The sequence below is a fragment of the Cariama cristata genome, unplaced genomic scaffold (genome assembly GCF_000690535.1).
Source record: "Cariama cristata isolate BGI_N322 unplaced genomic scaffold, ASM69053v1 scaffold9226, whole genome shotgun sequence".
NCBI classification, from domain to species: Eukaryota; Metazoa; Chordata; class Aves; order Cariamiformes; family Cariamidae; genus Cariama; species Cariama cristata.
In genome coordinates this window covers 1-15759 of record NW_009621549.1, presented here as the reverse complement: position 1 = coordinate 15759, position 15759 = coordinate 1, and the positions used below count along the sequence as shown (strand labels likewise).

Here is a 15759-nt window from a genome sequence, read left to right as displayed (position 1 = left end):
TGACCTTTGGGTTTGAAGAAGCAAGTGGTGTAATCAGTGAGTCTCCTCCAGGTAACAGCAAAGCAAAAGCCATAGGTAGTTAGACTGAAACACAAGATAGTGGATAAGGTTCTCTACCCTGTCCCAAACAGAAGGGAGAAGACAGCAGAATACCTTCAAAACCTGTAAATGAACGTGGGGAAAATCAACTCATCACCCACACCATCAGACAGGATCCTCATGAGGAAGAAGAGGATGAAACATCCACTTCATTGTTGATATCTAAAGGGAATGCGATAGGCTTACATGTGTGTCTATGGATATTCTAAGACCATTAAAACCCAAACATTCTCTCACCAACAAATCTTGGCATAGAATATGTCCAGCATTTTGAGAAGACATTTTAGAGACCTTGCCTTTGATTCCTCCCATACACATAGAATGAAACAAAGGGTAAATCACAGGAAATTAAATTAATCTTAAAGACTTACAGTGCAAAAATATGCAAGAAAACTGTTAGAACTATCAACATGACTTAGAAACCTACACTTCTATTGAAAATTAAATTTAAACAAACTGAATGGGAGACCTGTTGAAACCTCTGGAATGACAGTAAAATGAAGCTCAGTTAGAGAGCATTTTGCTTTGAATGGGTTTTTACTTTCATCTCAGAAGGTTTTCCACGTTAAAAAATACCACATTCAAAGGGCCAATTAAAAAAAGTTAACTGAATAAATCTAGGTGAATAGTTTTCAGAAATATGCAATGAGATATGCAGAGACATAGCCAGACAGACTTTCACACCAAAACCTAACCTTCTTATGGAATAGATTGACTTCTGCAACAAATTAATACATCAAATGTCTTAATTTGTTACTTTTTGTGTGCTCTCACAAGAGACTGTCACATCAGAAAAGACAGACAGGAACATCACCAAGAAGAGAGGGAGACCAAGAAATATAAAAGCAATAGAAAGTAAGGAAACTACAAAGATAAATTAAACTCTTTGTGGAAAAAAGAATTTCAAGTTCTTGCCTCTCAAACCTTGCAGGAAAAATACTACTGAAGTAGTATCCGCCAGCAGTAGCTGCTCTCATTTCTGCAAACTACTTTCTGTCTACCCAAAAATGACCTGTTAAGGATCTTTGCAGAAAACTAGCATTCACATCCTCCTTCCTGAAATGTACATGTGCCATTTCCAACCACGCCTCCTGCCAGATTACTAAAACAACTAAACTGGACTGTGAGGAGAAAAAACTATTGGAATGTAGAGCATAGTTCTGGAATTTTTGTATAATGCAAGAGACAGTTAAGTTCTATTTGGCAATGTGTGCTTACAGTTATTAAAAAGAGTCTTGTTCTACCATCTCTCCCCAAAACATACCATCTTGATTTTAAAAGTCTAGAATATAACTTTAACACTATAGTAACTTTCTCTTACTTGTAAGACATTTTCAAATTTTTTGGGTTATGAAGATAAGCTTCCGGTCAGAAAAAAGGATTTTTTTCTGTTATTAAAGGATTCTGTCTAGTCTTAAAACTCCTGTGAGACGGACTTCCATCATCCTCCAAGTAAGACTGCTCCATAGACAGATCTATCAGGAAGCTTTTGTTGCTATTACGTTCAATTTTTCCCCCCATTCTTAAGTGTATTGTATTTCTTTATTACACAACACTCAAATATAACACTACTCTATTTTGTTACATTTATCATTCTATTTCTATTGTTAGGTTATTGTTCAGCCCACATACAGACCAGCTGTTTGGCTATTTAGTTGTTTTGTTTGCTTTTCTTACTTTATTTTTATTTGATGAATTTTTAGTTGGTTGTCTGGTTGGCAGTTATTTTTCACCACTAAACTTCCGCCAATTTTTCAGTGTTCTTCCTGATAACACCTCAGTGAATGACCTTATCCCAGCTCTGTACCTCCCACAAATACAGATTTTCACTGAATATTTTTACTACCAAACCTTTCACAATCACCATTTCATTTTTATCTGCCACTGCATATGTGTGCTTACATATGTATGTATACATATATATGTATACACACACGCACTCAGTTTTTGAAAGATAGTGCTTTCACATGAGGATCCTTCTAATAACACAAGAATAACAATAGAAATCAGATCTAAAAAGTCAAGGTGACTTAAAATAGATTCATACCAATTTTGCTAAATATTGGCTTAAAACTGGATAAGAAATTTATAAAATTTAGGTTTGATTTTAATTTTTCTGAAAACCTATATTACAATATGGTACTTCAAACAACCAAGATTAAAGATGCTTGTTATTTTTCTCTGACATCTCTAGCTTTTTGGTAGTAGAAAAGTACTTCTCAGCCCTACAGAGCTCTGGAACCTCCATGGAGAACACTTGTCCTAAAATCTTTCATGTTATTAAAGTTAGAATTTCATCCACAGATTAATACAGAATAACATTGGTAGTCTTGAGACAAAAATACCCGATTTTCCCATGAAATAACTTCATTACAATAATGAAGCTACTGATAAGCTTTAAGAAACTCCAGTACATAAGCATTTTGAAAACCTTCATAAGACAGTAACTATAGATGCAAGACCTTCACCACTGATCTAAATTTTGATGTCATAGTAAGTTATGTGATCTTTAAGAAGCTGACAGTACATTTTTATCTTGCAGTGTTTTATGGAATAATTTGCCTAGAAAGTTAGCATCAGGATACTTCCTCAAGTACGTGATATTTGTTTCATTTTAAATCCACCACAAAGTTGTTCTGAAAAGAAGTGGTGAGTTAAGCAAAGCCACATCTAGTCTAAGTAAAGTAATGTTAAAAATGAGGAAATCAAGATTGAAAAGAGTAAGTTTGTTTTACAAATGCTTTTACAAGTTATACAAACTCTAGTTTTGAAGCAAGATCGTAGAGTGATTAATTTACCTTTGTATTTCCACTTGCTGGTTGTTTGAAAGCACTGCAGCATTGTGATTTTCAGGAATGCTTGCTTGCTTTTCCTCATATTCTCTCAGTTTCTCTTTCAACATTAGGATCTAAAAGCAAAAAGGTACCTTTTAGTGAGAACATAGTTTTTTTGGTTTTTTTTTTTTTTGTTTGTTTTTTTTTTTTTTAAACCTATCATTCTGTTCTTACATCTTGAAAAGCTTTACAGGTGATATTCCTCTTAGAAGACAAAACATCTTTCTTGCTTCAAAATACTACATGAGAGAATTAGGACAGTATTGACTTACAGGTTCAATCCCATAAACATTTTCTTGTATTTAAAGTTACAAAAATTAATCTTTCAAATTTCTAACAATAGGTTTTTTTACATACCTCTTTCTTTTGTTCATTGCAAATTTTAACATACTGGCTTATGTGACTGTCCAAACTAACAACATTGCTCTTTAACTGTTAAAGAAAAGAAACAAGTCAGAATTTAAGAAGGCTCCTTCACATTTTTGTGCATAATAAATACACTGTGTATAAGTAGTACATAATTACACTTGCACTATATTATGAATGAGATGAATAAAAACCTGACTTGCACAACAAAAATATGACTCTCAGGTTTTGCAGTCATCTATGGCATATCGATGTCATTTCCCTCAACAGAACAATAAAAAAATAATTAAATTTATACGTGCAAGCACATTTTGCATTTATTCAGACTAGGTTTACTATTTAATACGTATCTTGTGCATTTTATTAGAAAAACTATCTTTAAGTATGCAACAAATGGAAACTACAGTCAACCCCATATTACATAAACGAAATTAGGAGCTGCAATACAAAGGATTATTAAAAAAAAAAAAAAATCAGAATAGAGAGCAGAAGACAGGACACTCCAGTAGCTTTTCATTTACCGGTATAATCTCTCTGAGCTTCTTGGCTCCAGCTGAATTCTACCTGTAACAAACCTGGACTGGCTCTTGTACAACTGCTGAGACATTTCTTTAATATGCTTTACAGTTCTCAGAGAAAGTAATAGTAAGATACTGAAACTGGCTGTGAATTCTACCAGCTGAGGATTATTTCTAAATTTGATGCTCACAAAACAAACTCTTTCAAACTGGCAGCATAATTCCATTAATGAAGCTATGTTGTTTTTAGGCCAGGACTAGTATCTACTACATCTATCAGTCAGACGATGAAGAGTTGACTCTAAGAACGAAGAGGTAACTGAACAAAATTTTGACACAAAAGTGAAGGAAATTATAATCTTCTAAAAGAAATAACTTTCCTTCTCTTAATACTATATTATTATACTTTGACAAAGATCGATAAATACTCACAGAAGACTTGATATCCTTTGCTCGGTTTGCATACTTCAGGGTATTATATGTATCATCATAGAACATAGAAGATGGACTAACAGTAGCTATCATTATTGTTCGGCAATTTCCTCCAAGAGAATCTTTCAATAAACGAGTAAGCTTGCTGTTTCGATAAGGAATGTGCTGTTTCTTGCTCTAGAAAGAGTTACACACATTTTTATGGATTAGTCAACTGTACTTCAAATATTCACTTGCCTAATTGTCTGCTTAGAATTTCAACATGACAAACCACCTTGGAACTTTTCTTTGACATAAGTAACTTCTCTCGGTTACACATACATCTCACATGGTTTTAAATCTCTTGGAACTGTTTAATACCTTTGTAACACATGTATTAGCCAAGTTACTTTCTTATGTCCAGTAACAACTATTTTTGTGATGTGGGCAACTAACAGAAAAGGTAGACTACATTAAAGTACTTTCAGTTCACAGAATAATCGAGGTTGGGAAGGACCTCTCAAGATCTATCTAGTCCAATCTCTCTGCTCAAAGTATGTGCATCAGAGTAGATAGCAATGTTGGCTTTTGAGTATCTCCAAGGATGGAGATCCCACAACCTTTACAGGCAACCTGAAGTCTGCTTTGTAAAGCTTTTTTTTATTCACATCTATAGAATCTTCATCTCATGGTACAAAGTTAGGTCACTAGGACCCCAGTCCCACACCAAAGAAGTCAACATGAAGAATCTTACTTATGTCCATGGTACAGATTTTAAATTCTGCCTCCCACTCCAACAAGATGGTGATGAGAATGTGTGGCACCAGGAAAGGTAATAAAAGCTCTGATCATTTTCCCCTGGCATATTTGAAGGGGGAAATTGATAGCTTACCAGAACAACAAAAAGGGTGTAGCCGTAGCCAATGGACTTGACTCTGGCAAAAGTTCAGGGGTTTTTGTCATTCATTCTCCCACACAACTGTCCCCACTCCTTCCCTTGAGCTGGTGAGTCAGATCAGGAGACTAATTCACTAGTTCAAGCAGGGGGTGGGGGTGGTGCGGGATGTGTGTGTGGTTGTATGTAAGAGCACAAAAGAACAACTTTGGGTAGGTGTTGTTTTCTCCTATAAAAGCTTCCTCCACAAAGATTAAAGGGCATAAACCTATGGAAAAAATCTTTGCCTTCATAAGGCTGTTTATTTACTCATGTAAACTTCTCTACATATGCTTGATTTTGAAAAAGGTAGCAAGAAAAGCAGGAACATTCATCTTTGATTAGCTGCACACTATTTTTGAGAACTCTTTCCCATTGGGACTGTCCTTCAGCTATCACAGAGACGATGGTGGCAAACTTAAAGGAAAATGATAATGTGAGAAGCATCAACAACATAAATCGCACTACTCAATGAGAGCTTATCATGTTTTAAAAAGCAGCACATACCTTTGGATCTGCCAAGGCATTAATGACATTTCCAAGAGCTAGCAGGGAGCGGTTAATATTTGTTCCTTCTCTAAAACGAGCCCCCTTGGCATTTGTTGCACTGGCACGTTCAGATCCTGCCAGGTCAATGAGAGACATTTTGGCGATGCGAACATTTTGATTAATACTAGCTGTTTTGTCTTGCTGCCTTAGATAAATCTATAATAAAAAAAAAGAAAATAATTAAAAAGTAATCACTAACCAGTTTGTTATTACTCTAAGCAGTAATTTAATTTTGCAGTGTAACAACTGTTTGCAGAAATTCTTATTGGAATCCTTCTTGGAATCCAAGTTAAACCTTTCAGTACATATCTAACACCAAGAGGCAGTTTGGTCTAATGGAAAACACTGCACGCCTTTCTGACACTTACCTCTTAAACTCACCTGCTTCAGGTATTAGTAGGTGGAAAAAAAAGGCAGAGTGTGGTCACAATGGGTTTGGCTGGGGTGGAGTTAGTTTTCTGCATAGCAGTCTGTATGGTGCTCTCCGATTTGGAATCCAAACAGTGCTGATAAGACACTACTGTTTAGCTTTTGCTGAACAGCAGTTGTATGGTGTCAAGGTGGTGGGCAAGAGGTTGCAAGTGGACAGGTGACCCCAACTGACCACAGGTTTCTCCAAAGTAGCCCTTGCTTGAGGACTGGCTGGGCATCAGTCTGCCTGTGGCAACTGGTTCCTTCCCCCCCACTCCCTTCACTTAAGTGAACCACAAGATAATTCCCTCTTTCTCTTGCCTTTGCCCTTTGCATTCTTTGGTCCATCCTGTTGCAGAGGATTATGATGCTGTGGCCAGGGCTTACCACAGTGGCAAAGACTGGCAAGCTTCAAATGAATTTCATAGCTAAAATAGCTCTTGATTCTTCTGCACTCAAGATGTATACCAGACTATTGGACTTTAAACTGAAAAAGGTGTTCATTTTTTAAAGGCACCTTTAAGACTATGCCATAAAGATATATTCAGAGATAAACCAGGAAAAAGGCTGAACTTTCAGTGATTTACACTTAACTGTAACTACCATGAATAGAGGAACAACACTCATTTACTACTGTGAAATCACATACTACTCCAGGTTCTTTTGGAAAGTTGTGACCCCTGATGCCAGTTGTGACCCCTCATCCTTTTTTTCCTGAAATTTTCATGGTACAGGAAATATACAAGGAACTAAATGCTTTTCCTTTCTTCTGCTAGTGAAGGTAATCTTTCCTCAGATTTATGAGGAAGTAGGCAGAGCGTGATTATACAGTCAGTAAGAAGAATTACAGTTAGATGGCTTTTACTTTTTCAGGATTCTTTAAAAATTTCCCCTTCTTTTGTGTTAAGTGGCTTGCTATTTGTAAGTCTAATGGTTACTGACACTTACATCAACGCACTTTTAGACAGTGAATTGGGAAACAGCTGCCATACATATAAGGTGACTGATTAATAAAGACAATATCTCACCAGTTCTGTAGCTTTAAGCTTTGGCAATGAGAAATGAAGTCTTCACAGCAATTTGTAAGAGAAAAAAAAATTTACAAGTATTGGGAGTGAATAAAATTCTTTTGACTTGCCACAAAAGGTATGTTTATACTAAAGAGACATATTTCGATATCAAACAATGCAAGCAAGTTCTGTTGTACTATTTCTAGTACAAAATAAAAAAAAAAAAGCGCCACTTCCCTGTACTTACCTTGGTAAAGTAGCTATCTCAGGCTGGTAGCACTCTACCAGAACACAATAACTATCATTAGTGAAGTAGGAAAATGTGGAGTAACAGCCAAACTGTGTTTGGCTCAACTCAAGCTTTTATAAAAATTCAAAAGATACAGGAAATGCCCCAAAGCAGAACCTTTTCTATTTCTTTGTCTGTCAGCAGAATACTTTCAATAGAACTGTGTGGCAACTGGGATTTTACTTTCAGATGCAGTAATTGCCTGACCTAGATAGAGATTTCAAACCTAAGACAGATAGTACAGTAAAGCAAAACTTCCATCTCTAAAATCATCTCAGAATGTCCTGGGCCAAGACTTTTACTACTTTCTGAGTCAGTTCCAGAAAACATCCTGGTCCAATAAAGTTAACCACAAAAACCAAAGCCAGTATAAAAGATAAGTGTTCTCTACAAACAAGAGCAACTCTTAAAATTACAGAAAATTTAAAAAGGAAGAGGAATCAAGAGACCAGTAGAGATGTCTCAATTTGTATCTATGGAACCAAAGAGGCAATAAAGGATAAGCAGGTAAGACATGTTTTGCAGAATGTCACAGATTTGTGGAAACAGATGAGAAGTGGACATAAGTGATTACTTGTAGTACTAATTGACTAGTTTGTAATCATTTCTTACAGAGCATCAAGCAGATAGAGTATCTAAGAATCCACTTTAAAAAAAACTGTATGGTTGTGAATTTGCTTACATTAAACCAGTACCCATTAATTAAAATCTGTTAAACTTGCAGTTGCATTCACTGGACCAATCTAGTTAGCAATAGTAATATTCCTTTAAAGTGCTACATGCAGATGCAGCATTTCTATTAAGCATTTATTTACAGGATTATAAATGACATAATCCTCCCCTCCTCTCAAGCATAGTCACTTCTGTGACAAAGGTTTAAAACCCATTCACTCTTAAATGCGCTATTATTCAAAGACTGTGCTAGTCTATCTTTGAGAACACACGATATCAGTAGATATTTATATAAATCACACATTCAAGATACAATTGTGTAACAAAACAAATCATGACTTTTACCAATAATTTGCACACTTAGAAAACAACAGTTAAGTGAAAGCAACTAAGTATCTTGATTGACAGCTAGACCATCTCAAAAGACAAATGCAACAAACATTCGGGATTATCTCATTACAAGAGTTAACTGGATTAGGCATATTGCAACGAACACCAGAGAAAGTTTTTGCTAACTACAGTAATTCTTGAATCAGCCTGACTGTTTTTGTGAATGAACTGTGTGCTGGGACTAAATGCTGAGTACATAGCAGAACATGCTTCAAGCCATGACATGGCAATGCCTAGTCTTTACATTGAAAGGTTTTTTCTCTCATGAAAAAGTTCTAACACCCAGACATTTGTCCATGAATATCAAGCTCAATCAAGAATGCCATTTAACTGACTGCAGCTGCGTAAGGAGACTGGTTAAGAGACAGCCAGTGTATTTCACACAATCAAGGCTACTTTGCTGGCCACTACTGCTATGGGGACACAGAAAAACAAAGAGCGAGTACAGAGAGATTAATCCGGAAATTACTGTGTCAGTTATCTCAAACTCAAAGACAAAAATGTTCACACCAGTTTGAGCAGTGTTAAGAATTCTATTATCAACAATAATGATCTCAGAGAAAAATCATTCAGGGCTTAGTACACGAGCTGCAAAAGTATATACTTTTTGCTTTTTAAAGTCAGATGCTTCCTGTAACAGTATTTGCTAAACATTCAAAGAATTGTTATTTTTACTTTCTCACCCATCACACTAGTTTACAGTATGCATATAATACACACATGAAAAAACCCCCAAAGCTTGTTCATTTTAGAACTTAACATGAAAAGCATTTACAAAACCACTGAGCATGACAGTTTTCATTCAGTGCATTGCAAACAAACTGCATCCTAAATATATATATTTTTATATACACATACACAGAAATTATATATATGCTGTTCCTGAGAGGATCTTTGTTCTCATTATGTTTTTACTTATGTTGCCAGAAAGTAAACAATCCTCTCACCTGCAAGCATTCATATTTGGTTCACTTTTGCTGTCTGTACGCTGGAAATAGTTTGAAATGATGAATTTTAAAAAAGTGTAAATCTGATTAAGTATACCAATCAATTTTTTTGGTCATACATTCAAAACAAAATTGTGGTAAAATACAGAGAAAATATCCTAATTTTGTCAGCATAGTTTATTTGGTGAATATGCAACTTTTGTTAACAAGTAGACACATCTTCAGTAAGATCAATTTGCCAGAATAAATACAGAATGTAGGCTGGAGAAGATAAACTCTCCAGCATCCCTGTTCACAGAATCATTTGTCTTCTTAAAGATACTATGAGTCTGCAACATCTACCTAATTTATTTAATTGCTTGCCACTTTTAGAAATGAACCGAGAATGCAAAGCCTGCCAGATAATATGATCCAGAGCTTCTTCCTGAGTAAAGGTGAAGGAGGTAAGACACTCCAGCCCAGCAAGTAAAGAAACAGAGATCAGCAGTTCACTCTCTGATCTCAGACTGTGGCACTGTAGTTTGTGCCTTATTAAAGGCAGCACGTGTACACGACAGTGCAGCTCTCAAACTGAACAATTTGGTAAGAAGTCTTTGCCTTAAATGTACAACCATGGGCAAGACCTCAGAGGAAATTAAAAGCAGGAAGGGCAATTTCAAACAAAAGTTTAAGGCATGTAAGAAAACATAGAAGCTTTTAGAGTGGGAATGACTTTTGGTCCATTACATATTTTAGAAGTATTTAACACATTTACACTCTGTTATTAACCTCTTTTCTCATTACTATTGACAGTAGAGCTCTGGAGTGCTAACTTTACAGCTACTTGCATTGCCATCATTTATGTCAAAATACAAACTTTCGGCTACAGTTATTAAGCATTGCCTAAGTCTGCAGATATGGTTAAGAACCGCCTAACAGTTAAACAGTTTATTAGCTGTAATGAAAGGACCAGAATTCAAATTTATTTTAATATTTTGCAACCCACAATGGCAACATATAAATAATTTAAGATAATGTGCTTTGCAGTACGCACTAACAAACAGAAAGAGAAGTTTTAGCTAACAAGACTAATTTTTAAATATTATTTTTAAAAAATATCACAGGTTGTACTTAAAGGGAATCAGAAGGATAACATGGAGGTTAGCAAACAGCAATAATCTTCGGAGAAGTGTTAAGTTTAGCAGATTTGTACAACACATGCAAAACTTTGATCTGTGGAAACTAAAAATCAGTATTTCATTTTGATGATGCAACTATGTGGATGGAGATATTTTCAGAGAATATATACTGCTTTAGTTGTTCTAAAACTTGGTACGTACCAGAACATTAAGAAATCACTTTAGTGTAAAAATCAACATTAACCAAAATAAGCAGGATGAGAAAGTACTATTTGCGATTCTCATTTTATAGTCAGATGTATAACTGCATTCTGTAGAATATTTTTCCTAGAAAAATGCTGAGCAACATAATGAAACCAGAAAGCATCAAAAAAAACCCCAACAACTTCCAGTTTACAAGATTACAATATGGAAGTATATTCAAAGCTCAAAATTACAGTCTCACAGAAAAGATATTTCTTCTAAGGAATATTAGTTCAAGCTATTGGAACTAGAGAGCTTTTCATTAAATCAGTTTTTTCAAATATAATCACTATGAACCTTTATATACTTACAAGGAATGAGAAGTCAACACGAAGAGTATACTGGAAAACTTTTAATCTCCTCTCACCCAAACTAAGGTTCAACACAGTTTAAAAAAAAAGGCTCAACTGTATTCAACTTTAAACAAACACTAAAACTGACAGTAATGACCACTGTACATCTGCTATATCATCTTACCTGAAAGACAGCATGGGAGCGGGAAGAGGAGGCATTTACATCTGTGGGATGCTGTGTTCTATTTTTATTTCCATAATCCAACATTTGAAGGATTTCCTCTGCTGATTTAGGCTTTAAGGGTAGAGTACAAGATAAATGCATTTGGGTTTTTTCCTTATTTTTCAACTATAGAAGATTCTATTCTGATTCTAAAATACGTGAACATTCACCTTCAAAAAAATAAAGGAACTTAAAATTTTAGTTACCTAGAAATAAGAGAAATTTCCTGGTTTGGAATTGAGGCACTTCAAACAAACATTCTCAGTTAAAAATCAATAAGGTACGAAAAGCAAGCATTTAATAACTGCAGAAATTTAAATCAGAAAACTTTTTTACTAAAAATTTAAACAAATCTGCAAAGGTTCTCCATAGTTAGAAGAAGTCTTATTTAAGAATGATTGACTTAATTTTTATTGTACTAATGCATTAAACAGTGATAGACTAATTTTTTTCCTCACAAGACCCAAGCTTCGCTAAGGATGGTGTTCACGGAGCGAGTCAAACTAATAACACTGTTTTCTGTTGAATCATTATTCTATGTACACAAAAGCTGGAAGCTACACAGCATGTAACATACACTAAAAGGCTGCAAGAAAATAGGTTCACAAGAATTGATTTGCAGATTGGAGAACTAAGTTCTGTCACTGACTTTGCCAAAGAATTGCTATGCAGGCCTGGAAAAGTAATTTAACATGAAACTTTTCAAACATGGTTATTTAAAAACAAAAAACCCTGGGACATTACAGAGGTGTAGAACACTCCATGATGGCACTGAATGCAGTGAATTTCTTTAACAAATGCTAAGATGTTTTAGCCTAAAACCAAATCTTCCATAACCTGAAGATGTGCATCAAACCAATGGTACTCTTTTGATAATAAGGACTGAATGATTTTATCCATTTATATTCAAGAATATTAGCAGTTTTTTCCACAACATGCTTTTGAGTAATTAATTAACCAAGTTTGCAAGTTACTAAAGCATTGGTGATTACGGTCAGAAAAAAGCCCGCTAGGAAATTACCACTTTGCATACAACTTTCACGGATTAATGGGAACTTCACCATTTTCTCAAACACATTGTGAAGCTTCCTAAATTTCAATATCTATTTACATACCTGATGTAATGTTAGTCCTTGAACTACGACCCCTTTCTGGGTATCTTCACGAACAGCCAGAGGTCCCGAGTTTACCAGCAGATCACGGATCTGTTCGTTGTAGACCTTTGAAAGGGAATTTAAGATCTTTTAATAAAACTATCCTACCATACTTGATAGGATTAAACCTAACCAGAAATCATCACAGTCTTTCTTAATACTTCTTTAAGACAAAGTAACAAAATTCTGTAGAATTTTTGCCAAATAGCTTTCCTATACTGAGCTTGAAATATTCAGTTAATTCAATCTGCATAAATGTTTTTAGCCATTGAAGTGGGAGTCACTCTTTCATAGTAAACAATCTTTATTCTTTATTAAAAAAAAGTTTACTTTTTTTACAAAAAGCTTTTGCAGGAAGCATAAATCCAAAGCATTTATTGTCCTCTATTACACATCATAATCCATACTTCAGCAAGATTTCTTAATTTAAATGTACTTTTGTTAAAATTCTTAAATACCTTGGTATTCTGTGGAAGCACTTGAAATAGCACATGGCAAAGCAAACTTTCCCCTCCTCCTTCTTCCCTCCAAATACTATCTATTCTTCCATTAAGACTTTGAGGGGGCTAGAAGGTGACAATTTTACTACTACTGCTTGACAGCAGTGTCAAGACAGCTACTTGTAAAAGCAGAACTGTGATGCAAAAAAGTTGCAGAGAAGAGAAAGTGACAAAAACCAAAAGGAGTACTTGTAAAGAACTAACCATTGGCATAGCAGCTGTAATTCAAGTAGTTATACTGTGCCTCAGACAAATAAAATAAACTGAAACCTTTAAAAAACATAATTGAAAAGGGATTAGATATCATTTTGTTGTGTGATTTCACAGTGCTTATAGGCATTTACATGAAGTCATGAAAACACCCTGAAAAAAAATATTTTCTTGTACACATCAACAGATGTTCAGAGGGATGTAACTGATCAACAAGACAGAAATCATTAGAATGTTAGTAAATATATTAGAAAAGATTGTCCTTTTCAGGCAGCCTTCTGTAAAATAGTAACAGTTGAATATGGGTAACACCAAATTTGTGGAACACAATTCAGCTCCATTCTTATCAGGGACACATTTTGTAAAGTCCCTGAAAGTGCCAAGGGAAGGCAAAACTAGCTTGTCTTTATTTACTAAAATATGCCTTATTAAAAGCAACATACCAAATGCAGGAACTTGCTTACCTCTAAATAAGAGACAGCAACATTGCATATTTTATCTTCTTTTATTTGATCCATGCAATTATAAAGTGCCATCATGGTTAAATACATCACTCCAGGATCTTCAGGGGAACCTAACATTGTATGAGTCTTTCCAGCTCCTGTTGCACCATATGCAAGCACTAAATTTTTACAAAATAACAACAAAGCAAAAAGATGTACTTATATTAGTCAGCTAATCAGGAACACAGAAGTCAAATGGACATTCACATGCCTCTGTCACTCTGTGCAGCTGGTTTCATAAACTGGTCAAGTTTCTTACTTAGGTTTTACCTTTTACAGCTGTAAATCAGAAAGCCATTTCAAAATCACATTTATTTTTGGATTTTCAGTTCAAAATTAATTCACTGGCAATGTACATGAAAATATTATTTGCTTACTCTCTTAACCCTAAGCCATCAGCTTACTGCAGGTAGGTATTTAATTTCCTTACCACAATCCATTTGCCAATTAAAAAAACAAGCTCTTAAAGAGAGTTCATGAAGCAGGCTACCACACAGTGACACAACTGCTTCTGGTTGAATAACTCTTTCCAGAGGACTCCCCTCATAAGCGTGCATATTTTGGATAAAATTCTGAAGTCTATTATAACCCTAACATGAACTCATATTCACAATAGAGCTATCCTAACTTCCATAGGTTAAAAAGCCAGCCTCTCATATCTATAAACTAAACCAAAATGCTTTATTTATATCTCAGCCTCTTTTAAGGTCCCTACAGCAGTCGGGTACAACGGTAGAAAAACATAAAGAAATTTATTGAAGTTTTTGAATTGAAGAAGATAAGTAGCAAAGTTACCTGTGCAGTTATATCCATTTAAGAAGCCATCAATTACACTTTTGGTAGTATGCTCAAAAACTTCCAACTGAGATGAATTTTCAGCAAAAACAGTATCGAATACAAATTTAAGATCTTTCTTTTTTCTTTTATTGACATCCCTATGGATCAGTCTCTTCCCATGAAAGAAGCTAACTTCTTCCTCCTTTGGATCAAAAACCAATATATGCTGGTCAACAACATGAACAACCTTGCTAAAGTTGCCATCTTTTTCCTTTTGAGACTCTGGACGGACACGGACCACTACTTTCACATGATTACAGACATCTTCTTCCTTAGCAGCAGACATAACAATGTCCCTTCTGTCTCTTTTCACTTCCAAGACTCTTTCAGATAAAGTAGCTGAATCTTTTCTGCAATTGACAAAAAAAAAAGTGAAAGGCCTTATATTTCGAATATAACCTTTCAAATAGTTCACACTTTTAATCAGGACTAATATTTTGCACCTGTGCTGGATCTGCCCATCCTTTATTAGTTAGACCTCTGGACTGCTACAATGATAGCACAACCTTGGAAAGCACTGTAACTGGCCTAAAAAGGTGACCTAATTCAGTATTGCTTTAAGGAGACTAAGTAGCATTTCCCTAGGAAATTCGTAAGCTTATTTCAACAATTTAAACTCCTAAATCATCTACTGGCTTTCCTTTATTTCAGAGCAAGGTTGCAGACAAGGTACCAGGTTTCCACAGACCAAAGCGAGAGGTTTTCTTGTCCTTCTGCAAAACACAGAGTAGCCGCCTATCTGCTTTCTCTGGGTTATTGGTTTAGTCACATTGCACGTAGGTTTAAAGAGACACTTAAAGCGGGAGTCACGTTAACATAATTTGCATGGGATACAGAAACACATTGCATAGATGTCAAACCAGAATTTCCTTTTAATGGGCCACGCTCGCTGATAACTGAGGGCCGTTCACTGCTAACAGCAGACAGCAACCTTCACGAGAAAGTCTCCCAGTGACACTTTTTCAGCCTTAGGGCGAGCTTGCCCTCTCTCAGTCTTTGTAGCCGAGACACGGCCAGGGAGAAAGGCCGTAAGGCGGAGGAAACACTCAGAGGCAGGCAAGGGGGGGTGGGGGCGCGGCCCAGCCTCACCCGGCCCTCTCGGGGCACTCCTCACCTCACCGCAGATACCTCTACCCCAGGGCCCAGCTGCCAAGCTCAGCCCCACGGCACGACCGAGGCTACAACGGAAGGGCCCGACCCCCCAAAGTTTGGCCGACCGGCCCCCCCCTCACCTCACCGCCCCGGCCC

The 15759-nt window shown here is 35.9% G+C and overlaps 1 protein-coding gene across 1 annotated transcript in view; it reads right to left on the bottom strand.

The window, feature by feature from the left end:
* KIF18A (kinesin family member 18A) overlaps nucleotides 1-14797 on the bottom strand; it is a 42382-nt gene extending 27585 nt beyond the window's left edge. The window contains exons 1-8 of the mRNA XM_009702006.1: nucleotides 14470-14797; nucleotides 13636-13793; nucleotides 12423-12527; nucleotides 11269-11379; nucleotides 5670-5867; nucleotides 4250-4426; nucleotides 3291-3365; nucleotides 2898-3007 (exon numbers count right to left, since the gene is read on the bottom strand). Of these exons, the coding sequence (XP_009700308.1) occupies nucleotides 2898-3007; nucleotides 3291-3365; nucleotides 4250-4426; nucleotides 5670-5867; nucleotides 11269-11379; nucleotides 12423-12527; nucleotides 13636-13793; nucleotides 14470-14797 (1262 nt within the window). The remainder of the gene's footprint in view (nucleotides 1-2897; nucleotides 3008-3290; nucleotides 3366-4249; nucleotides 4427-5669; nucleotides 5868-11268; nucleotides 11380-12422; nucleotides 12528-13635; nucleotides 13794-14469) is intronic.
* Between the last annotated feature and the right edge of the window lie 962 nt (nucleotides 14798-15759).